This window comes from Vanellus vanellus (assembly GCF_965231255.1).
Source record: "Vanellus vanellus genome assembly, chromosome: 3".
NCBI lineage: Eukaryota > Metazoa > Chordata > Aves > Charadriiformes > Charadriidae > Vanellus > Vanellus vanellus.
In genome coordinates this window covers 121,629,584-121,652,856 of record NC_138907.1, presented here as the reverse complement: position 1 = coordinate 121,652,856, position 23,273 = coordinate 121,629,584, and the positions used below count along the sequence as shown (strand labels likewise).

General features: G+C 38.7%; 1 protein-coding gene across 2 annotated transcripts in view; it reads left to right on the top strand.

Moving 5' to 3' along the window:
* Window positions 1–23,273, top strand: part of ITSN2 (intersectin 2) — a 71,763-nt gene that overhangs the window by 37,489 nt on the left and 11,001 nt on the right. For both annotated transcript variants that reach the window (XM_082480864.1, XM_082480865.1), the window contains 11 exons: window positions 1,314–1,759; window positions 3,087–3,208; window positions 4,922–5,097; window positions 5,384–5,528; window positions 5,998–6,203; window positions 7,028–7,092; window positions 7,994–8,160; window positions 8,465–8,510; window positions 8,715–8,836; window positions 10,558–10,654; window positions 11,738–11,929. In XM_082480864.1, coding sequence (XP_082336990.1) covers window positions 1,314–1,759; window positions 3,087–3,208; window positions 4,922–5,097; window positions 5,384–5,528; window positions 5,998–6,203; window positions 7,028–7,092; window positions 7,994–8,160; window positions 8,465–8,510; window positions 8,715–8,836; window positions 10,558–10,654; window positions 11,738–11,929 — 1,784 coding nt within the window. The remainder of the gene's footprint in view (window positions 1–1,313; window positions 1,760–3,086; window positions 3,209–4,921; window positions 5,098–5,383; window positions 5,529–5,997; window positions 6,204–7,027; window positions 7,093–7,993; window positions 8,161–8,464; window positions 8,511–8,714; window positions 8,837–10,557; window positions 10,655–11,737; window positions 11,930–23,273) is intronic.

Sequence of the window (23,273 nt, the reverse complement as noted above, 5' to 3'; positions counted from 1 at the left end):
GGTGGATGTGCGCTCTCGGTGGGGAGTCCGCAGCTCTGGAGTTGCTTTGGTGTACGGGTTTTGACCTTCCTTCTCATTCACAGAATTGCTGTGGTTTGTCTTTTTAATTTGAGAGAGATTTTCTTTTTCAATGATTCATATTTGCTATGACTGCTTTTAATGAAGCAGAGCCGGTGACCTCATATTATGTGTGATTCACGGTCTTAACATGACAGCGTTTTTCTACAAGAGTGTGATGGGGTCTCATAACATTTGTGACAGTCCCTTTAAGAGAACCATATGCCATATGTATAATGATATCCCATTAATTTTTCTGTTGAGCGTAGCTATATGATAGAGTAACAACATTACTGCACAGCTCCTACTAGATCCTATCATTTGCTTAAAACACAATAAAATGACTATCAGATTAGCAGACCTCCCACTTTTTGATTTGATGAGGCGTGGTTCCTCCTCAACAACCTCTTCAGAAGGTGGCCCAAAGGGTTAGGTCGGCTCTTTTCAGAAGAAAGGTCTCAACAGAGAGACCTAACTCTCTTCTCTGGAGATTTTCAAGACCCGCCTGGATGCAGTCCTGAGTAATGTGCTCTGGGCAATCCTGCTTTGGCAGGGGAGTGGGTCTAGATGATCTCTAGAGGTCCCTTCCAACTCTGAAAACTCTGTGATTCCGTGAACAGCTACAATACAATGATTTTTTAGGGTGTTGAATTGGATAATAACTTATTTGGAGAGATGAGGCACAGGATAAAATCTGAATTTCAGAGAATACAGTTGGATTTCCAGATTCTGTCTGATGAAGAGTGTGGCCATGGCGGGGATAAGCATATTGAATAGGTTACAACTGCTGAAAGCAAAAAAATTAAAGCAGCAAATGTCAGTATGTGAAGGCTATTTTTATGTAAGTACCAGAGTGAAATTTTGTTATTAATCTGTTTGGAAATCTTAGTTTCCAGTCATGAAATTTGGAAACTAAGTTGGTGGACAGCTTAAAACCACCTTTGTTTAATTAACAGATCACTTCTTGCTCATCAGGACGTATGTGAGCAGAAGTGCTCACGGAGGCAGTGCACAAGTAACCACGTGGCAGTGTTTCTATTCCAAGAATTTTAATCCATTTATTATTTATATGTGAAATATACTGGCACTCACATTAAGACAAAGCATGGTCTCCTGCGGAAGAGCTTATCGCACAGAGACAAGAATGATCAATATCACAGACTCAGTTTTACTGACAAGTGCAGTCAATTACTCTATGAACACCTTCTCATTCATTTTTATATGAATATTCTCCTACCTACCTCTCTCTCTTTCAGGAAAGCAAAACGGGAGAAGGAGAACCGATGGCAGGAAAATATCCGAAGGGAAGAAGAAGAGAAAAAGAAGCGACTGGAGGAAGAACGAATGCAGGAAAAAGTTCAAGAAAAGCTGAAAGCTGAAGAAGCAGTCGCTCTGATGAGAGAAAGGGAAAATAAACAACAGCTTCATGCAGAGGAGGAAAAAAACAGGCAAGCCACAATCTTGAGGGAGACAGAACAGCAAAGGCAGAGGCAACTGGAAGAAGATAAAAGAAAGCAAGAACAAATTGCAAAAGAAGCCGAGGAGAGGCGTAAGCAAAACCAAGAAATAAAGAAGATAAAAGAAGTGACCAACTCTCAAGAGGTGGAGAAACGCAATTCTAAATTAAACATAAATGAGAAGTTTGCAGATCTGTTGAAACCAACAGAGGGTAAAAGTCTTAAGCCACCGTGGAAAAACGAAGGTAATCTTTGTTACATTTTTGCTCTAATGGTTCTTATTTTCCTGAGTATTATTTCATTCTTCAAATACATTGTTGTTAATGTGACACAATAGAAGGCTTATTGTCTAAAATGTTATTTAAAAAAAAAAAAACAACATTTCATGTCTTTACTTAGTTATAAATCATACTATTAACTTAGGTTACTTCTGTCAGGTTTCAGCACCTATGACTGATGACAAATTTTCCAGTGGTCACGGTCAACAAATCATAGAGGCTGGAAACAGTAATAATTTAGCTTTTCCCTAAGGCCTGCACTTTCTGTCGTTAAAGCAGAATGCTAATATGGAGTTTTGTTCAGTGATGAGTGGATGGGCAGGTAATGCTCAGCAAAGTGATTTATTAACATTGCGATCTAATTTATTTCTGCATTACTCAATACATATTATTAAAAAGCAAAGAACTGAATGACTACATGTAACTCTAGTTGTGGGATTTTGAAAAATACTGGTTTAACGATATTTTCTCTAAAGGCAGTTTTGATTAGTTCCATCCTTCATTAGTTCTTGTCAGTTTTTATTAGCCACTTTTATCACTGAGTTCAGCAAGAACTAAATTAGAACAGTGCTGAAAGATATTTGCACACCTCAGCTATACCTTGTAAAACATTCACTGTTAGCAACATCAGTCACAGACTTGGAGAATGGAGGTGCAAAGAAAATAGAAATCATGATATTCTGTTATTTTAGATTTCTAAGTAAAATCTTCACACACGCTGCTGAACGCTTACTGTTGCAAGTGGTATCTTTTCAACTTGGAAAATTATAATTCTGTTAAAACAAACAATATTACGGAATCACGGAGTTTTCAGAGTTGGAAGGGACCTCTAGAGATCATCTAGCCCCACTCCCCTGCTAAAGCAGGATTGCCCAGAGCACATCACTCAGGACTGCATCCAGGCGGGTCTTGAAAATCTCCAGAGAAGGGGACTCCACCACCTCCCTGGGCAGCCTGTGCCAGTGCTCTGTCACATATTAAAGCACTGGCTTAGCCAGAGCAGTTAGACAAGAAAAAATGAGAAGATAAAGAGTTCATTTTTTTTCCACTTCAGAAGACAATGCATTTTATTGTCTGTGTTACATTTACTGTGATTAGCATGTTACATTCTTGCATTGTATGCGTCCATCAGCCTGCTGTAGCTAGTGATCTCCTTTGATACTTGCATTGTGTCTTTGGGGCAAGAACCGTTCTCTTCTTGTGTTCATACCCGTTGCTCAGAACGATGGGGCTCCAACTAAGTGTGTGCCTTTCAGCTGTATCAAAAAGGTAACAAGTTTTCTTGTCCTTTTAGGTAATGCTGTTACTGTCTCAGAGTCTAGGAATTCAGTTGCCTTTGTAAATTACAGAGCTTTATATCCATTTGAAGCAAGGAATCACGATGAGATGAGCTTTAATACTGGAGATGTAATTCAGGTAAGATTTGCCATTCACGTTTTACTTGCAAAAATCACCCCCCTGTTCCCTGGCCTTGAGATATGCAGGGTCTTAAGTGTCAAAAGCATTACATTGATATGTTTTAAGACTTACTTAAAACTTTTTTTTTTTTTTTTAAAGGTGAAATTAAGATTAGCTAAAATCTTTCTTTGGCTCTTAAACATCCTAGAGGTGTTGAGAATCTGTTTAAAATAACAATAGTGAACACTAAACACAAACTTTATTCAATTAATAGATCAGAAATTATAGTTGCTGCAGTTTGTTGTACATATACAGGTTGGCCTGTAAGTGTCTGCTTGAAATATGAGCATAGTAGATAGAGGCATGAATTATCAATTAATGACATTCAAATTAAAACGAAACTAGTTATTTAACAAGTAGATGTGAAAGGTTCTTCTGAATCTTAATACCATTTTCTAATGTATTTTTAACATAGACTTCTGCCTCTTGTTGGCTGCTCCTTTATAAATGCTCCTTTGGGCAGGTAATTATAGTAGTTTATTCGGTGTCTGTTCTTTGTAGCACTTTCCTGGATTCCGCTGAATATGCCATCTCTAACATTACAGCAGGCCCATAAGATTGGAAGTGTCTTCTGACATCTCAGTTGAAATTGGTGTGATGTCATGAAATTCTATCACTTGTCAGCATACGTGTTTTTTAAAGCAAGTGCATTCCGGTGGAATGTGAAAACTGAAATGAAAATTTACAACTATGGTAATACAATTAATATATGTATCCAATATATAAGTCTGAACGAGGAGGAACCATATGTACTATAAGTGATATAGGTAGGTGATAAGGGAAAATTTACAAAGCAATGTGGTACAAACTATTAAAACACTTAAGTATTAGCGTTCAGTTTGACAGCGTTAAATCATTTGCATTTTCATACCAGTGAAGCATGGAAGAGGGAACAAGAGAAGTAGGTTTTGTTTTGGCTTCCTTCTCAGGTATAATTAACTGTGTCATTTAACTACTGATAATTTATTTTAGAAATAGGCTAACAGCTGCTGCCGCTGCTGCTGCCGCCTCCTCCTCCTATATATATATACCTATATTATACCCCAAACCTCAGCTAAGCTAACTAGCTGATAATATTTGATGAGCTGCTGATTTTTAGCTAATTTTGACTAATTTGCTAATTTGCAGCGTAATGGAGGCTTCAATATTGGTATGCATGTTTAAGGATGCTCTATACTTAATGATATAGTAAATAACAGAATTTTTGGACGTATTTTGGATGCAGTCAAATGACACAGTTAATTATAGCTATAAGCAGAACTGCAGCCGTTGTTTTCATGCGCTGCTAGGCTCGCCAGCCGCTGCGCCTCGGTTGTGCATTTGGCAAAATAAGAACGCAATGCACCATAATTTTTGGCAAGCCAGAGTGGCTCCAGGTATAGTACCTGATCCCCAGTGTGCATGTTTGGGGCCCATTTGAAGGAATATAATGTCTTTGAGGCCTGTCTCCCACCTGTGTCTAAAACCAGTGCAACCGCATCATCACCCTGTTTCTTGAACAGAGCAAAATCAGCTCAATTCTGAAAGGGAAAAGAATGAAAATGCTGATCCTCATGTGAGCGCTGCTCACACTGTTCAATTCCGAGTGCCAGCAGGTGCTGATGCACTAGATGCCCTGTTTGTTTCACACTGCTAATTGTGTTTTCTTTGTATTTATCCTCCCGTCCATAGGTTGATGAAAAAACTGTAGGGGAGCCTGGTTGGCTTTATGGGAGTTTTCAAGGACATTTTGGTTGGTTTCCATGCAATTATGTGGAAAAAATACCAGAAGGAGAAAAATCTTTGTCTCCTAAGAAGGCCTTACTTCCTCCTACAGTATCTTTATCTACTACCTCAGCTGCTTCAGAGTGAGTTTTTGTTATGTTTGTGTTAAAATTGCTTTTTCTAAATTTAGCTAACACATGATGTCCTGTATAGTTTCATTCGGTGTTTGTTTTTAAATTATGAATGGAGAAAACTTATTGGAGAAGCTACCTGAAAGTCTTAGCTTGGAAATTTTAAGTATTTGATAGTCTGCTTTACATTGTATAGCATATCTGTTTGACATAAGTTTAAAAAAAAAAGTTCTTCTGCTTGAGGTACTTTTTGTATAAAAACTGTAATGTGTTACATATGCCTGTATTCAATTTGCAGACCACTTTCACCAAGTAAATCTGCAGAAGAATCCGATTACCAAAACATACCTTTTTCTAACCTGAATGTTAATACAGCATGGCAACAGAAATCGGCTTTTACTCGCACCGTGTCCCCTGGATCTGTTTCACCCATTCATGGACAGGTATATTGTGTGAGAGTGGAGAACTTCACGTATTTTAGATTCACAGTAATGAAACTGATTTAAAGAAAAACCAAACCAAAACACGACTTTTCTAATACTGGGTGCACTGAACAGGCTAGCGGATAAAGAAGCTAGTCTGAATGCTCCACTAGTGTGCATTTAGATATAATTCCATATGTTTCTGAAGACTCATGTATGTTTCATAATTCTAAAATAATTTTCACCTGTAATTAGGCACATGAGATATTGCTAACAAATAAAAAACAGAGTTGAGAGATTGTTTCTCAATCAACAGCTTGTACAAATCAATGTAAAATGTTGTTGACTGTACAACAAATTATTCAGCCATCACGTAGGAATGAAGTTGCTTAAACTTCAATCAAAGATACATCAATGTTTGTTTGTGTTTAACGCTTGCAGCGGTTTAGGGTAGTGTGGTTGATCAACATCTCCACTTCTGTCTTAACAGGGGCAGCCTGTCGAGAACTTAAAAGCACAAGCACTTTGCTCTTGGACTGCAAAAAAAGATAACCACTTGAATTTTTCAAAAAATGATATCATTACTGTCCTGGAGCAGCAGGAGAACTGGTGGTTTGGAGAGGTACATGGAGGAAGGGGTTGGTTTCCAAAATCATATGTCAAGCTCTTACCAGGGAGCGAAATCAAGAAAGAGGAGTAAGTGCAACTTTTATTCTTGTTTTATTCAATAGTTGGCAAAAAGAGCTGGTTTAGAGTGCAAAATTCTTGCAGTGCAGAACATAAATACCATTTACAATTTACACCATGGCATTTTAGGCTTTTATTATTTCATTCTGGCAAGGCAAGTAATGTTGGGCTCACTACTGTGTAAATAGACAGTCTTCCAAGGCTGAGTGCTGTGAAAAATCAGTGGTGTTTCATTATTCATCAAGTGCCAGACTTTGTTTTGGTTCATTACCCAGTCAGCTCTCTTGCAGTGTAGCTGTGTTCTGCCTCTGAAGGTGCCAGTTTCCGAGTGACCCACAAATAACTGTAAGCTCGTAAGGCACATCTTGCAGAAATACTGTATGTTTCTTTACTTGATCATTATGTCTATTCTAATGCTACAGGGAACTGTTCAGGTAATAATTCGAAGCCTGGTTACTTCTGGGATGGCTGCACTGTTGCGTGTGAATTCTTCTTTTCATACATTATGATAAAAGTTCTTAGAAACTCTCTAGAATGAGAAAATTTAGACAAAATCTTTAGTTTGTACGTCTTTTGGATAGCATAATTTGTGAATATGTATTCTCATCTTTTATCACATTACATTTTTTTTGAAATGATGTGCTGTTGCATGCCATTTGTATCTTAAATATCAATAGTACCTGTCTCTGTTTGACAGTCAGGGAAGTCTTTGCAGTTAATTCAGAGGCAATACTAACTTTGAGATTACCAAAATGAGCTCAGTCTTATCCTAATAGAGAGATTTGTTCTTGATCGGCCTTTTCTTTACACAAACCTTTTTTTTCTCTCTGCAGACCAGAAGCTATTTATGCAGCTGTAAACAAAAAACCCAATACACAGTCTTACACAGCAGGAGAGGGTAAGACAGCATGAAATATGCTACTTAATGAGACAGTCTGTTTCTGCTTAATGGCATGTGAATAAGCTTAAATACATGAAGACTTTCTGAGCAGGCCTTTTAATGCTTGTCCAAATGTTGAGCTACTGATGTGAGAATTCTAGCACAGGAACTTAAGTAAAGCTTATAACGAATTCAGGTTGAGCATAGGTCTGGGTTTTGGGTTTATTTTTAAGACTTTTGCTTGAGCATTAATTTATTTCTGAAAACTTAAATATGTCTCACGCCCATAAGCTGAGTTCTCTTCCTGCTGTTCTCTACTGTATAATGCTATACTGTAGAGACATGAGAAGGGATTTTTAGTCTCCTGAGTGTAGATCATTCTCTTTTAATCAGCAGGGAGTAGAGAAAACAAATATTACTGGAGAAAAAAATGTGGGAAGCACTTTCTAAGCTTTTTAATGTAGTGTATCTCCATGCTTCCCCAGTTATATTTTAATTCCATTTGTGTTTTTCATTTTTGCTGTGTTAGATAAGAATGGTTTTAATCAGGTTTAGGTGTGGAATATACAAGCTTGCTGTGAAACACAGGGTGGAATACTTGATGCAAGAGATGAGTTTTCAAGCTGTGGTCTACAGGCCTCTGCTGGTCTGCAGGATGATCATAGGGTAGCAAGTCTCGCTGTGCCAAATTCATCTATCTGTACAAAGTTGTACAAAGTTCAGATATGTAAGCATGAGGCGAGATGTGATTACAATCAAGCAAGTAGGTAGGTTGATTCACAAACTTGTGAAGACATGATCCATGTTATGAACACACTGATGAACGCTGATATCAAAAATACCTTTACTTGCATCTGACGTACTTTTATCCTCCTGTCTGAAACTGTTGTCTCCTTCTTTATATGTGCTGTTTGCACAGAGTATGTTGCGCTCTATTCATACTCAAGCTCTGAGCCTGGTGACTTGACTTTCACGGAAGGCGAGGAAATCCTAGTGACCCAGAAGGAAGGGGAATGGTGGACCGGGAGCATTGATGGCAGAACTGGAATCTTCCCCTCCAATTACGTCAAACCAAAGGATCAAGAAGTGAGTTCGTATTCTGAGAATTAACGCACGATTCTTACTCTCAATTTTATTGTATTACTCGTATTGATATCCAGCTCTTAGTGATTTTAAGCAGAGGTTAATGTGCTTGACAGAAAAGCCTAGGTAGCTTGAGTGCTAAATCAGTGCTGTAGCCACAGTGTCATACTGTCCCTCTCCGTACAGGATTATTAAATACGAGCTCAAAATTAAAATCTCCACATGCTTTTCTGTCCACATCCTTAAAGTTGGTGTAAACTTTACTGTTTTTATTGCACATTAAAAGATGATTGTTGTGTCTTTGTAGGCTTCTAGTAATGCTGGCAAAACTGGAACAATAAATAAGAAACCTGGTAAGTGTGTGATAACTTTTTAACATTTAGGACTGTTTCTTAAGTGACTGTGAGCATTTAGGTTCATAGCATTGTTTTAATGGTGGCTAATGTGCTTAGCTGCAAGATACGTACCAGGATATTTCTGTGGATCTAGCTGTAATGAAAAAATAACAAATGTAATGAAAAAAAACAACAAATGTAATGAATATATTATCTTTTCAGAAATTGCTCAGGTTACTACTGCCTATGCTGCATCAGGAACTGAACAGCTTAGTCTTGCTCCAGGACAGCTGATACTTATTCTGAAGAAAAATGCTAGTGGATGGTGGCAAGGAGAGTTGCAGGTAATTACTGAAAGAGAAATAATTGTGACTTCATGAATGGCAAGGAGGTGATATTGTGTTTAATTCGAGAAAATGACTAAGTATAGCATTCTAAAAGCTGGCTGGAGAGTTATTTTCATCTTGTATAGACCATATTTGGGGAAACCCAGGTTTTAATTAAATGTTGAGTTGGTGGGGATTTTTCTTTGGTTTTTGGTCTGGGATTTTTTTTTTTGGTAACAATAGTAAAACTGTCAGTGAATGTGTGCGTGGGAGGGGGAAGAGGGATGTTGACAGTTAATAAATTGGTTAGGATTTAATTGGTAAAACAATAAATTGTAAAATTTTTCTAATGAAAGAACGGGAGTTCTTGGAAGTTGGAGTTGAAAGCTAGTTTATTGTGAAGGCTGCTGTTCCCGCTTTTCTCCTCTCCCCACCTAGTGATGAATTTCTAGTCCCAAGGGTTGAGGGTACTGTTACATGACGTTCTTCTTAAATCACAGTTGATATTTTGACTTTTGGAGCCCCACGGATCTTGTCCATAATAGCCTTCATCTTTGCAAACAATGCAAAAAGTTAAATCACGATCTTACAATGTCTCTTTGTTACTCTTTTCTTTAGCTGAATTTTAGCTGAATCTGCAGTGTTAGCCTGAATTTAAAAATGTTGCTTCCAATAATGAATGCTATTTCCAATATTGGGATCGAACAGCACAATAGAAAGTTCTGTCCTCTTAATATCACTTAATTGACCTTTCCCAAGGTATTCTACAGCCTCACACACTCTGTTTTGAGTCTTGTTAACACCTGTCTTCCCTCTGCAACAGCTAGAACAGAGCTGATCTAACTATTAAAACCAGCCTGCTTTACAGATACTGGAGCAGAGATCACAGTGCACAAGTTGAGAAATTGCTGTGCTGAGTTTCTGTGAATTAACAGCAGTGGAAAATTTATTCATAGTATGTGCAAAAAAAAAAATAAAAATACGGAAAGCAATGAATAGTTTGTATTTTAAGAAAAGTAGGTCCAGTACTGGCTCAGGAATAATAATTAAAAAAAAAAAAAGGCAGGGGGAAGGGAAACTAAGACACATAATTGTCAATTCTTGGTAGTTTTAATTTCTGTTGTTGTTGTTGTAATAGAGCTCACTCTGCGGTTACTGCTTTCTAAAATTTACGCTCACTTTTACATTCTGGCTTTTTTGTGCATTCTGAAGTATATTTGTTTCTTAAGTGTGTGCAGAGATCATCTTTACCTGTGGGACCCAAAAAGCAAAGACTAAAAAATGTGGGAATTCTTTTCCAACTCTCCCATGTTGTACTAGGTAGGAAGTGATATCAAATACTTAGGTCAGGATTTGCAGAAACAGCTTATGGTAATTGTTGCTTCTGTTCTGGGTATCTCATTAGAGACTCCTTATATGATGCATAAGTGGAATGTTCATAGAGCGAATTTTCTGCCCTATAATTAATTGTGCACTGAAATAATTAGCTGCACTTGAAAATTTTGGATTAATAAGTTTGCCCGAGGATATTAGGGTGCAGCTTTATTTGAATTGGATCATTTTATCCTTTAGCTTTAGATTTTTTCCTTTTGATATCTATTTAGTATTTAGTGGGTGTTTGGAAGCCTGACTTTTTTTCTTTTGTTGGCAAAACTGTGTAACATATTTGTTGGCATTTTTTCCAGTCCGTAGACTATTTGGTTTCTTAATTGTGTAATAACCATTTTAAACATTTACAGGCAAGAGGGAAAAAGAGACAGAAAGGATGGTTCCCTGCCAGCCATGTGAAATTACTGGGTCCAAGCAGTGAAAGAACCACATCTGCTGCTCCCTCAGGTGAAAAAAAAAATGACTTTATATTTCATTTAGAGTATTTTATGTAACTGCTTCAATTGTTCGGATGCTAGCCTGAATTACATAACTAGCGTAATACTACATTCAATGGACATGTCTGATAGCAGTGTCACTGTGGAAGGTAAAGTCCTAGTCAGAATCTGTGTTCAGCTCTTATCTCTGTTCAAGAAAGGTAAAATCTCACAATTTCTTAATCAAAGCAGTTCTTTGTAGGGTCTTTCCCTAGCATATACTGTCCTCTATGTACCTTACAACAGAAAATCTCAGTCGTACAAAGATGTTTATGTCCAGAAATCTGTGAGGATCAGCAGTCCATCTTCCATGGCAAGAGCTTTTTAATTTTGATGAATGTACTGAAGAGCCACACTCTTCTCATCTGGAAGCTCCGTGTTTCCAAATGCTAGCAAAAATCTTACAGAAAACTAACAGTCATTGGTAAACACTTTGGAATTACGTGCACCGCTCCTTATAACGAGGGAGACTAAGCAGCAAATTTCCACTAGATTTTTCCATTTGAATGGCTGGGTACAAATGAGATTATTTCATAGAAAAGGAATTTTTTTGGTTCTGCATGCTTAAATTGTGCTGTTCTCCACAGTTACGATTTGCTTATACAACAGCTTCCTGAGTGTTACTGGACAAAACTTCCCTTTGACTAAACTAGCAGCTCCCAATTAGCTAATGCACACTTCCTCTGCCTTTGCCATGTTTTTCTCACAAGTATCAGCTATAAGATAATCAAACTCACTTTCTTTTCTGAGGCAGTAAAAGAGATAGAAGCATATTTGATTATATTTTAAGATGTTTAGGAGGTCAATAGATGCTATACTAACTGAATCAATTCACTATATAAGTGCATAAGTATATAAAGTGGAAATAAAGATTACTGCCTGGCCCAATTAAAAAAAAAATAAATAAAAGGGAGGACAGTTCCACATCAAGATAAGCTCATGTGGCGTTTTTCTTGTGTAACAGTGTATGTGAAATTGTTTCTTTCCTGTGGTTATGTAAAACGCTCAAAAATACTTGTAACAGTCTTCTGCTATATTTGTTTTTTCTTCATAGTGTGTCAAGTGATAGCAATGTATGATTATATGGCAAACAATGAAGATGAGCTCAGTTTCTCCAAAGGGCAGCTTATTAATGTACTGAGCAAGGATGATGCTGACTGGTGGCAAGGAGAAATCAGTGGTGTGACAGGTCTCTTCCCCTCAAACTACGTGAAGATGACCACGGATTCTGATCCAAGTCAGCAGTGTAAGCAACTTTTATTTTTTATTAATTCTGTCACTTTATTTCAAAGGCTCATTGCTTTGTGTTCAGAATTCAGAGTTCCAGGCATCAGCTGAATTTATTGGTACTTTCAATACCTTTTCTTTAAATACTTTACTATAGTACTAAGTACTTCAAACACTTTTCTATTGAACCTACAAACAACCAGCACATTACCAACCAGCCAGAGTGCAACAGTAAGAGTGGTAGAGTGAGCTAAGATACTACATTTGGTAGATGTTCCCCTTCTACTAAAGGTGCTGATGTTTGGTAACTGCCACTGACTGGGAGTCAGTGCAGGCGTACTGTGCTCCGTTGCAGAACTTGAGCAAGTTTAATCAAATATGAAAAAGTGTCTGCTATAGTTATATTTAACTTATGTTTAAACCTAAGTAAAAATAACCATGGGAAGGATAGGGAAAAGATTCTAGCATTAGCAAGTGATCTGTGCTATCATAAATACATGTGTTCCAGCTTCCAGCAATCCAGCTCTCATCCGATTCTGAGAAACAAGCTATATATCAAAACTGATATATAATGTTAAGCTGAAAATTATCAGCAGCAGGCTGAGAACCGAATGCCAGAATATACACCTATCTGACAGTGAAAATTTCTTCTTTTTTGCACGTAACACCCCAGTTTTTTTGGGGCCCTCTCCACAGAGAAAATTACCACCATTTTTACTCCCTCCCTCATCCTGGGGCACTGTGATTAAACCAACCTTTAAGTCAACCCATGACATCAGTGGATTTGGGAACATACCTTAATGTAAAAGTTACTCCTTTGACATAACAAGCCTTGTCCCTTCACTTACTATTTTTTCCCTAGGCATCGTTTGTAGTTTTCTCAGTATAAAAAACATGCATCCAGCAGTGGGGTTGAGGTAGATTCTTACTAACCTATAGCTACTGTGTAAGACCAGTGCGCACTTAAAGATTTGATCAGCATAGTTGTGTTCTTACAGAAGAATTCACAAATTTGGTAATGAAGGCAAAGCTTGGATTGGAAAGTTGAAGTATTTTCCCTGGGTAGCTTGTTATGGTACCTGGGCAAAATACAATATGCACCATTCTTGATGTTTTCTTTTTAGCTAAATTACATCTGTGCTTACATTTTTGGTAACACATTAATTTTTTATTATTTTTAATGCTGCTGTGGCTGTGATGAAAAAAGATTCTGCACTTAGATTGAACTTAACATTCTTTCAGTTAAGCATATCTAAATCATTAAAATGGTCTTTGAAAGGTTTGTTTGTTTAAATAGAGACAAAAAGCTCAATTTTGAAGAAGTAGCATAGACTAAATCCAGATGGCTATAAAATTAAGCTTCTGGCTGCGTATTAAACTTTCTCAATTTTCAAAAATGATAGAGACGTTATCTTATCACACCAGGTGTATTTCCATTTAGAGTGATGTAGCTGAGTGTGGTAAGTGCAAGATGATTACTTATACCGCTCATTTTCAACAAAAGCAGTGCTAAGATCAAGTTGTAATTGGAAGCATTTGATGTGATGATTAAGTTTTTCTCATTGTTTGCTGATATGACATTAGGCTGTCTCTTTCTCAGATTTCAATGTTGTGGAGTAAAAATATTTCCAAATCAATTTGTGGCTGTGTGAACAGAATTTTCCGTTGCAAGTGCATTGACAAAGGTCAGCCAGTGGCAGTCAGCTGAGCAGATGTGCACATGAGCAGATGTACGTCATCTGTACGTCATTGTTAAACTTTTGTCTAAGAAATAATCTGTTTGCTGTGAAGCAGATCCACTGGTGCTTAATTAACAAAATCTGCCTATTGGTGAATGAAGAATATGTTGAATTTTTTAAAAAAAAATTCTCTGAGAATTTCAAACAAGCTAGTTGTGTATCAGTTTTGTGATGGGATTTGCCACTGATTTGTGATATTAAAACATACGCATTTGGAAAGTTCAGGAAAAACCCTGCTCAAAACCAGCATGGCTTGTTAGCTCGAGTGCAGCATTGTGCAAATACATTGTGCAGATTTCAGCCGGACTGCTTTCCACTGGTGTGAAGTCTGAGCTAGTAAGTTGTGTTAGCAGTAAGCTAGTGCTGTACCATTCTTCTGTAGCCAGAGAAGTATTTAAATATGTACTGATTGAACGTTCAAAATTGCTTGGATTTCCTTAAAATATTTTTTGCTCTTACTTAAATATAGTGCCGAAACAATCACTGGTATTCTTCAGAAATCACTAAGGAATTATCCAACAGAAATGTTGATGTGGATCTCTAGGGACCAGCTTGGAGATACAACGGAATATAATTTTAAAAATGCATGGTTGTATTTTAAAGAATTGTTAATCTGAGTATTGTAATGTTTCTGCTGAAGAACAGCAGTTTCTCCCACTCTCTCTTCTAGACTATCAGATGTAATGGTATTTGAAAGGGAACAGACAGATTTGGTTTACTCAAATAGGTTTGCGGCTTAGGAAAATTCTGCTTTTCCTTTAAATTAAACTCTGTGTACCATCTTTGTGCCCAAAGTCTTTTCTGGGACTTACTAGTTATAGCTGTAATGGCAAACTTCCCTAGCAAAGAAGGAACTTAGAATCATAGAATCATTTAGGTTGGAAAAGACCTTTAAGATCATTGAGTCCAACCATTAACCTAGCACTTCCGAGTCCACCACTGAACCATAAATGTAACGTCAATGAGATGTTTCTTCTCTTAAGTTGCTGAAATAGGTCTCTCGAGATTAAGCTGTGCTGACAAGATCACTTTTCCTGTTGGTGTAGCTGCATCCTGGCATAGGGTCTCTGCAAGGAAAAATCTCTGTGAAGGGTGCCATAGGTCTGTCAGCAGGTCTCTTAAATACAACTGAGTCCTGGTATTGCAGAACACAGAATACTTGAGTCATGCTCTCAGTGACCTTGGTGACAGTTAGACTTACTTATGTTTTAATGACATTTTAATAGTCCTTATTCTAGTGTTTGCGCAGAAGTCATCATAAAGAATAAATAAGATACGCAGGCGGTTTCAAAATATAAGTAGCTATAGATTTAAATTAAAGAACATGCATAATCTTCTGTTCTTTGTTGAGTGCTTGCTCAACTGTTCAGGGTCAGATCTTCTGTGTATTGCCAGTACCTGTCTAAGACATGTCTATCAGGTTTTCTTCCCCAGGTCTGTGTGAGGCTGGGTAGGCATAGTGCAATTATCACTCTACAGTTCTTCCTGATGGACTGACTGGTCTGGAGTTAATTTTGTCACTTCAGCCAGTCTTCATCTGCCTTAAACGGTTGCTCTTAGAAACTTGTTCTCTCCTTGTTTGTTGGCTTTTTCAGCAAGACAGCTTTTTTTTTTTTTTTTTTTCAGCTTCTCATCTTAACCATGGGACCAGTCTGAGCCTTGTCCTTGTCTTTTCTGTAGTTGAGGTTTTCTCCCCTTGTGTACCTCAGGTGGAGGCAAGACAGATGCTCCTACTAGATCTGCATGCTTAGTTGCTGGATGTCTCTGTTCATCTCTGAGACATTCTTGCTGAGAGCTGGACAACTCAGCCAGGTGGATACACCAATGATCAGTGTGCAGAGCCTTCTAGTTCATCTTATCTGATGTATCTCATCTCCCTTCATTACATTTGTCTTTCACAGAGCTGAATGTTGTACCAGTTCTTTCTACTCTACTGTACATATAGTTATTGTTTCTGTTCATTCTTTTTGCTTTTCATCGCCCAGCATTGCTGCAGTTCCTCAGGCATCTAAGTTACTGCTTCAGGTGCTTAGATGTGAGCTCCAGGTAGTCCCCATAAGCACATCCTTCCCCCATTTAAACCTGACTGCTTTGTCTTCTGCCAGTGCAATGGCAAAAGTTGGTTAGACTGGAAACAGATCTTCTCTCCATAGACTGTTCTTGACATGCAGATGATGAAAGTGTGAATTTCCTTAGGTACAAACTCAGTGTTTGTAGTAATACCACTAGATCTACGTAGTTTTCTCCTCCTCAAACCTTACGTCTAGATGTAACACATTAGAGACATGAGGTAAGTCCTGTCCTTTCAACAACGGTCTGTATTTCCAGAATTCTGTCTCCATGCACAAAAAATCATCAGTAATTCCTGTGTAATGAATGAAGCTGACTGACTTTCAAGGGTGTTCGTAGTGAAAAAACAACTTCCGAACATGCTCGTGGCAGGTGCATTTCTGTGTCTATATATGGACAACACAGTTTGAAGTTCTCTAGTTATTGCCAAGTAACTTCTCTTTAAGATTATGGAGGAAGAGGTTGTGGTATCAGTGGCTTTGAGGTTGCATGTTGCAGGTCCACATTTGTTTTTTAACACATGAAGATTAATAACTTATTCTAAGATTTTACTCAGCAGCTGCAGAATTTTACCCCTTTTATCAGGGATCAAATACGACATCAATCCTTTAGTTCATAGCAACATAGTCATTTTGTATTTCTAAAACTATTTGATCAATGTTAGTCAGGCTTGATAAAGCTTCCAGGTTGAAGCCCTGGGGTCCGGAATAGTCTCTGGATTGCCCTGCAGCCCACCTCATACATCTGCCTTTAACCTGACTTTGCAGCGCCTCTTCTAGACCGTGTAGACCTTGCTTTCTGATGGTATGTTGAGTGATGTGGTACTTCCTACTTCATGGACACGTTACTAGAGACAAGGTTTCATTTCTCTTCAGGCTTTGAACAGAGTTGAACAGGTTAATTTTTATGTGCCAATATAAATAAATTCCAATGAGGCTCTTCTTTACAAGTTTAGTTTTTACCTCATTTTCTAACGTCTCGTTACAAGTGTCTCAGGAGAAATCCCGGCTTTGTTGAAATCTCAGGGAATTTTGCCATTGCCTTTAAAAAAACCTTTAGGGCTTGACCGTGTGTTGTTGAGTCTACATAACAGCAGTCTTCCTTGGGAAGACACATTCTTCTTCAAGTGAATCAGCTACAGGTGTTTTTCAGAGTCAGTGGTGGCTGGTTGCAGGTATTTAATATTCTGTGTGTGTTTATAAATATGAAATTGCCAGAGCAGAAGCGCATGATGTCTGTTTTCAGAAAGTTGAATGTTAGTCATTCCTTTCTGACCTTTTTGGTGTTGTTCTGTCTTTGTCCATAGAACTCATATGTTTCACTCTTCAAATTTATGTTCATTTTATCCTTCATTTTTTTTTTTTGTTTTTTTAGGACCCAATGTTGTCTTCCAGTGTGAAAGCACCTCAGAGACCCACTATCCAAGTTTGACTGTAGCGTGGAGGCAGGGTGGCCAGTCCTGCTCACATATCTCTGACACAATCCTTTTGCTTCGTTTGAACGTTAGATCCAGTCAAGAAATTAGGTTTTTGTGGGTTTTCTTATAATCTACAGTTACAGTTGATTTGTAAAAGCAGAAAGGATAGTGGGTCTTTGTGTGGCTTTCACTGCTGTTCATTCTTGTTTCCTTTAGTATTTTTCTTTGGTATTGATAATCGTAGATCATTAGCATGCATATCAAGTTATCGTTTGCATGGTGGGATTGCAGACACACAAAGACCCACTATTTGCACAGTTTATCTGAGCTGTTTTGAATGGGCAGTTGTGTTCTTTTAATGTTGTAATGTACATACTTTGCAGAATTAAAATGTTCGCTGATTACTGTTCTAATGGACTTGATTGAATCTCTTACATATTGAGCTTTGAAAATTTGGCAGCCTACAGGGCTCAACCAGAAAACAAACCCTGCTTGTCTCTGCTGCTGATAGTCACTGTGATTACAAACATGCTACAAGATCTAAGTTATATATATCTGGTGCAGTCCATCTGGCCTTTTAATACCCTTTTTAACTGGGGAAAGAACTCTTAAGCGTAGAGTGGAGGATACTTTAATTTTTTATTTCCTTCACAGTAGTACTATAGCAGGAATTCAGGTTGTTTTGGCCCAATGTGTCCTATCCCTAAACAACCTCCTTCCTTTAAATACTTGATTCCGATAATTCATATTTGCTTTCAGTTTTAGCAAACGGCAAACGTGTACTAGTTACTGCAGTAAGTACGTATACAGCCTCTGTGCTGCTCGACCCTTTCCCTGCCCCTTTTCTTCATTACATAGTTAACGGTACTGAATAGTGGTTTTTATCTGGCTACAGTCTGCAGTGGCTTGAAGTAAACGCTGTCTGAAAGCTGCTGCTCTTTCTGTTAAATAAATTAGCAGCCTAATACATAGGTAACCTCGATAAAGAGTTGATGCCAGAAAAGAAACACTAACGGACACTTGGAGCTGAAGGCAGAGCATTTGGCTTTAAAAATGGAACTATATTCCTCAGCGCAAAAGTGGTCCTCAAAGGTACAGTTACGGCGTGTCAGCAGTATGGTGCAGTAAAGGTGCCCATGTTTTATCAGTTTGGGGGGAGGGAGGGACCAGGACTTCAGGACTATAACCCTGATACCCCTTTAAATAAAAGGATTAGCTTAATAGCAGACTACTTGTCTGATTAAATAGTTCTGTGCTCCTGCAACAACAGGAGAGATCTGGTAGACATGGTATTTAATTTAGTTGGTTTCTTGAACATGGTTACAAAACAGCAAAGGTCACTTATGCAATCAGAAATGTTTACAAAACACTGTTTGTTTACTATATACATATATATATATATGTGAATGTTGTGAAGGTACTATCAGGAAAATGTTAGTCCAGTTGCAGAGATTTAAAAGCCTTTCTCCAAAATTTCTATAGAAAGAGTGAGATGTTATGTATTTAATATACTTGATCAAATAACATATATGTGCCCTTTAGTTCAGAGAGATATCTTTTGTGCAATACGGACTACAGCAATGTGCCTACATAAAACTACAAATGGATTTTTATTCTGGATGTATTTTGTCTAAATCAATATTTTGTTACAGAATGAAATCATGTTATTGTAGGCAAATAATGTGCTAGATAATTCCTCAAGTATTCTAGCTGACTTGATTTCCTTATGAAACTACATTTTAGGTATTTCTACTAAAAGATACTAATCACCCTGAATTGCCTTCTCTGAATTTCTGACTTTGAAAGCCTGTTTAATACAGCCTGAAGTGTCTTGTGCTACACCAGTGGCATCAAACAGTCACTTACTGTAGTATAATAATTAGGTGATCTTATAAATTATCCCATTTCTAAAAGGCACTGTTAACCTGAGGGATTTGAGCCAAACCAACTTCAGTGTTCAGTGACAGTTTTTCTTGAATGCCTAATTGCTACTAATGATCTTTGAAAAAATGAAAAACAACTTCACATCCTATCTGGGATGTTCTAGGAAATCATTAACATGGCATTTTCCAAAAATAACTGGCATTCTACCCACTTTTTAACTGATAAAATTGGAGATTAGGGTAGTATTAGGTAAAGTTTCACAGTAGTATGAAATACACAGTTGGGTATGTAGATATGAGCATTGATAATTATTGAAAGAGCCGCCCCTCGGTTTAAGCGATGAGCATTGAAATGAAGCATTTGGGGCTTTCACGGTTACCTCTTCATGTTTCAGTATTACCCGAGTACATTCTAAATTCTCTAATTGTAATAATGATAATAATAATAATAATACACCTTTAATAATGCTGATTGAAAGAGATGTAGTCCATGCCTTCGGTATTTATCTCTACTGCAAAAGGCTGCCTAACACAGCTCAAGCACAATCACCTGAGAGCTCTGCTCTCCTCCACACCCTGGTGCAGAAAGAATTGTATACATACATCAGATCATCATAGGAAAGACAACGCTGAGGATGTATTTAAGGCAAAATTACTTAATGTTCTCTATCACTGAAGAGGTGTAGCTAATAGAAGCTGGGTTTAAATCAGACTTTTTCTTTCAAAAATGTTACTTTTTCCCTGGTGGTGTGTGCAATCCACTCCCTTGTTGATAGAAGTCCATAGGGTTGGGTTCAGCTGTCATCCCAGCCAGCTGAGTAAAACTACCGTTGAAGCGTTCATCTCTTATTTGGGTGAAAAAGGTTGGCTTTGGAACTAAGGACAAAGTGTAAAATAAGAGTTACTTGTTGGACTGATGATCCCCAGTGAAGAGCCGAGTCTAAATGTTGCTCAGAGCCACACAAGGTTAACCGTTAAAGCCGAAGCCAACCAGGAAAGCCAAATCTGATGTTGCCTGCAGCGTAGCACTTGCTTCATATGGTTTCCTGTGGGCCAGCAGAGAATAGCGGCTATGGTGTAATTTGGGGTAAGAATGTAAACGGTGCTGTAAATGCACAAGAACAGGTACTGAAACGCTTCCTAATTTGGTCACTGTCTAGTTTGCATAATGGATTGACCACCTACAAAAGCGTAGTTTTACAAAAGCTTAGTTTACAGCGCTGAGTTCCTGACTCAGCAGTCAGATCCATGCAGGAAAGTCTCGTGCCACCACCGAGACCCAGTTGCAGGGCTGGGGTGCGCGAGTGGTCAGCGACGGTGGGGGGCTGCAAAAGCGTACAAAGCGCTGTCAGAATGTCGATGTTAATAATGTTACAGTTAGGGGTGCAGAAGGCTTAAGGCTCGATCAAAAACGTTACACGCTTATAATTGAAAGGTCTCCTACCAGTCATTGAATATTTATGCCATCTCGATGTTCGGTCAGATTGTAATCCTGTGTGATTTTCTTGGGTCGGGTTGAAAACACCTGTAAATAAGTCTGCTCGTAGGAATGCCGGCAGACCTTGGCCTGTAGCAGTGTTGGGAGCTGCTGCAGGGTCACGCTACTTTAATGTAATGAACTAATAAAACTGCTACGTAATGGTGTGTGCTGCCTTAAAATCTCTTTTGTTGTTCTTTTCAAGCTAGAGTATTAATGTTTGGGGATGATTGTTAAGACATGCAAATGCAGGCTACGCTTAGCATGAGGCAATTGTTTATCTTTGTTTTTAAACAAAGTTGTAAGATAACTATGCAAATGTATTTTATTAAAGGGACACATAAAAGGATCTAGTTTGTCTGTTGTGGTTTTTTTTGTCAATCTGGGGAGGATTTTTTCCCATCGGAGTAGCTTGATAGGAGCATTATGTTACCTGGCTGTGCGATGGAGCGACCTAATTTTGCTCTTTACCTCTTGAAAATTCAATCGTACATTTCTTCTGTTGCAGCAAAGAGAGTATACTGCATTTACTGATGAGGGGAGACTGGATAAAAGTTTTTATTATGTTTCCCGGGGCCTGATGAAAACAAACCTTCCTGCGGTGGCAAATTTCTTGGATTAGTTCATTTCACTGCTTTCAGTAGTTCACAGAGGCTACTGAGAGCTGCAGGCAGTGGCAGGAGTACGCTGCAAGCGAATTAGCCGTATGTGTGCCAGCAGAGATTGCACAGTGGCTGTGGGTGATGTCCCGTGTTACCACCAGTCTGTTCTCTGGCTGTACTCAAGGGACTATTTCATTGCCAGCCCATGGTACTTAAGGTGAGATGTAGTCTTTCTGTGGTAGCCTGGGAAAACAGAGGCAGGCTAATACAGGCAAAAACACCCACCCATGTCTGCTTTTTCCGGCCGTATCAACTGGCTTGAGCTAAAAAAAAACCCAAACCAAAACATTAAAAAAAAAACAACAAAACAAAACCACCCCAACCCACAACCCTAAACAAACCAAGCTAGTTCCTTACAAACGCAGTTTATACGGGCCACCTCTACCCCTACATAGTCTTCGCTGTGACCCAGAGCGGTGATGCCTCTGGTGTAGATAAATCCTTCAGGGCAAGTGCTTCAGCTCATGTTTGAGGCTTAAGATGTCCTTCCAGAGCTGTCACTTTTAATGTGTTTTTATATTATTCGTTGAATGGGGAAGTTTGCTGGGGAAGGGGACAATGCACTCGGTGCCCAAGCAGATCTGGGCATCTTTGAAAGCCTTTTATCCATCTGGTTTTTACCTCGTTTCTCTGGAATTGGCTTTTAAGTGAAGAATTTTATTCACTCCCCCTTTATTAACAAAGAAAAAAATGGATTTTTTTTTTAAATGGTGCTAGGTCTCATTCATCTTTCTTTCATTGGAGGATTTCTTTTCTTCAGAAAGTGTCATTCTTCCCCTTGAACATCCTCAAATCCAAAATATGTCAGTAATTGGAAGGGTCTTCTCCCTCAGCCCCTCGTGTTTTTCAGGCATTTGAATCTTCTGTAGAGTAGAACATCTTTTAATTGTGAAAGTTGGTAGTTTTTCATGCAGGGTTAGTTATGTTAGTAGGAAGAAAGTATTTCTTGTTCAGGTATATTTGGAGAGGGAAGTATAATTTTAACCGTAACTTTAGAGACTGGGATTTCCTGTTTGTAAACTCTTTGGCTTGTTTTACCCTGCCCCTGAGAGACGGCCGCTTCCTCGCCTTGGAGAGCAGGATTTATCACGAAAAGGTACTGCAGTTGCAGTAGGCATCGCTCTCTTGCTGTGCTTCACCTTTCAAAGGTGCCAGACACCCACTGCTTGCTCCGCGAGACGTTCTCAGGAGGGAGCCGGGCAGGTGCTGCCCCAAATTGCGTGAGGAGCCTGGCCCTACCCTGCTTTGGGCGGAAGAGGCAGGCTGGCTTGCGCTCCAGCGGTATCGTAAACCTCTTACTTAGGCAACAGAGGGAGGTGAGCCCCCGGCGTGAGCAGCTGAGATACCCCTCTGCAGGCGCTCCCCAAAACCTCACTGCTTTTCATTAGCTGCGTGGGAAGCTTGGGATGAAGTTTCACAAGACACAAGCCAAACCAACAGCTTTCTGCTGCCAAAAAAAGGCAGTTTTACTGCTTCCACGCACATTCCTGGCCGCTAAACTAGCATAAAACTACTGTTTTCTTTTTCCCCCCTTGGGATTCATGTACTGCCAGAGTGTGAGCTGGGAGTCGGATAAGGGCCAGAATTGATGCAAGGAAAGGAGGGAACAGGAATGTGGGAGGAGAATGAGTAGAGATGCAGGTCCACCCTTTCCGTACCGGTGAGCCCATGGGTCCCTATGGCCATTTCAGAAAAAAAAACATTGGCAAATGCACTAGGTGGGTTGTTTTACTCTCTGTCTAGTTCGCCTTTCTTCCCTTCAGATCCAAATGCCCGAATTCACCCTCTAAAAACAGATGTGTGGATCGCGTACTATCGTTTTATGCCAGTATCATCAGACCCATCAAAATCTGGGGCGTTTTCATTAGTGCTTATTTAAATATAAAATAGCACTCATCGCAAAGGCTGATAGTCCAAATACAAGGTTAGTGCAGGAGCCAGTTAATTTAACTGCATTTTTGTATCTGATAGTGAGCTTATAAACCAAATTTATCTCGGGTGTATAAAAAAAAAGGCCTGTTTTCCTTCCAGTGTTTCCTTCAACTTTAAGTAGAAGGCATGAGACAGACACAAATTCCAGCTGTGCGTTGTTGTAACAGCTGTGATATAAGCAGA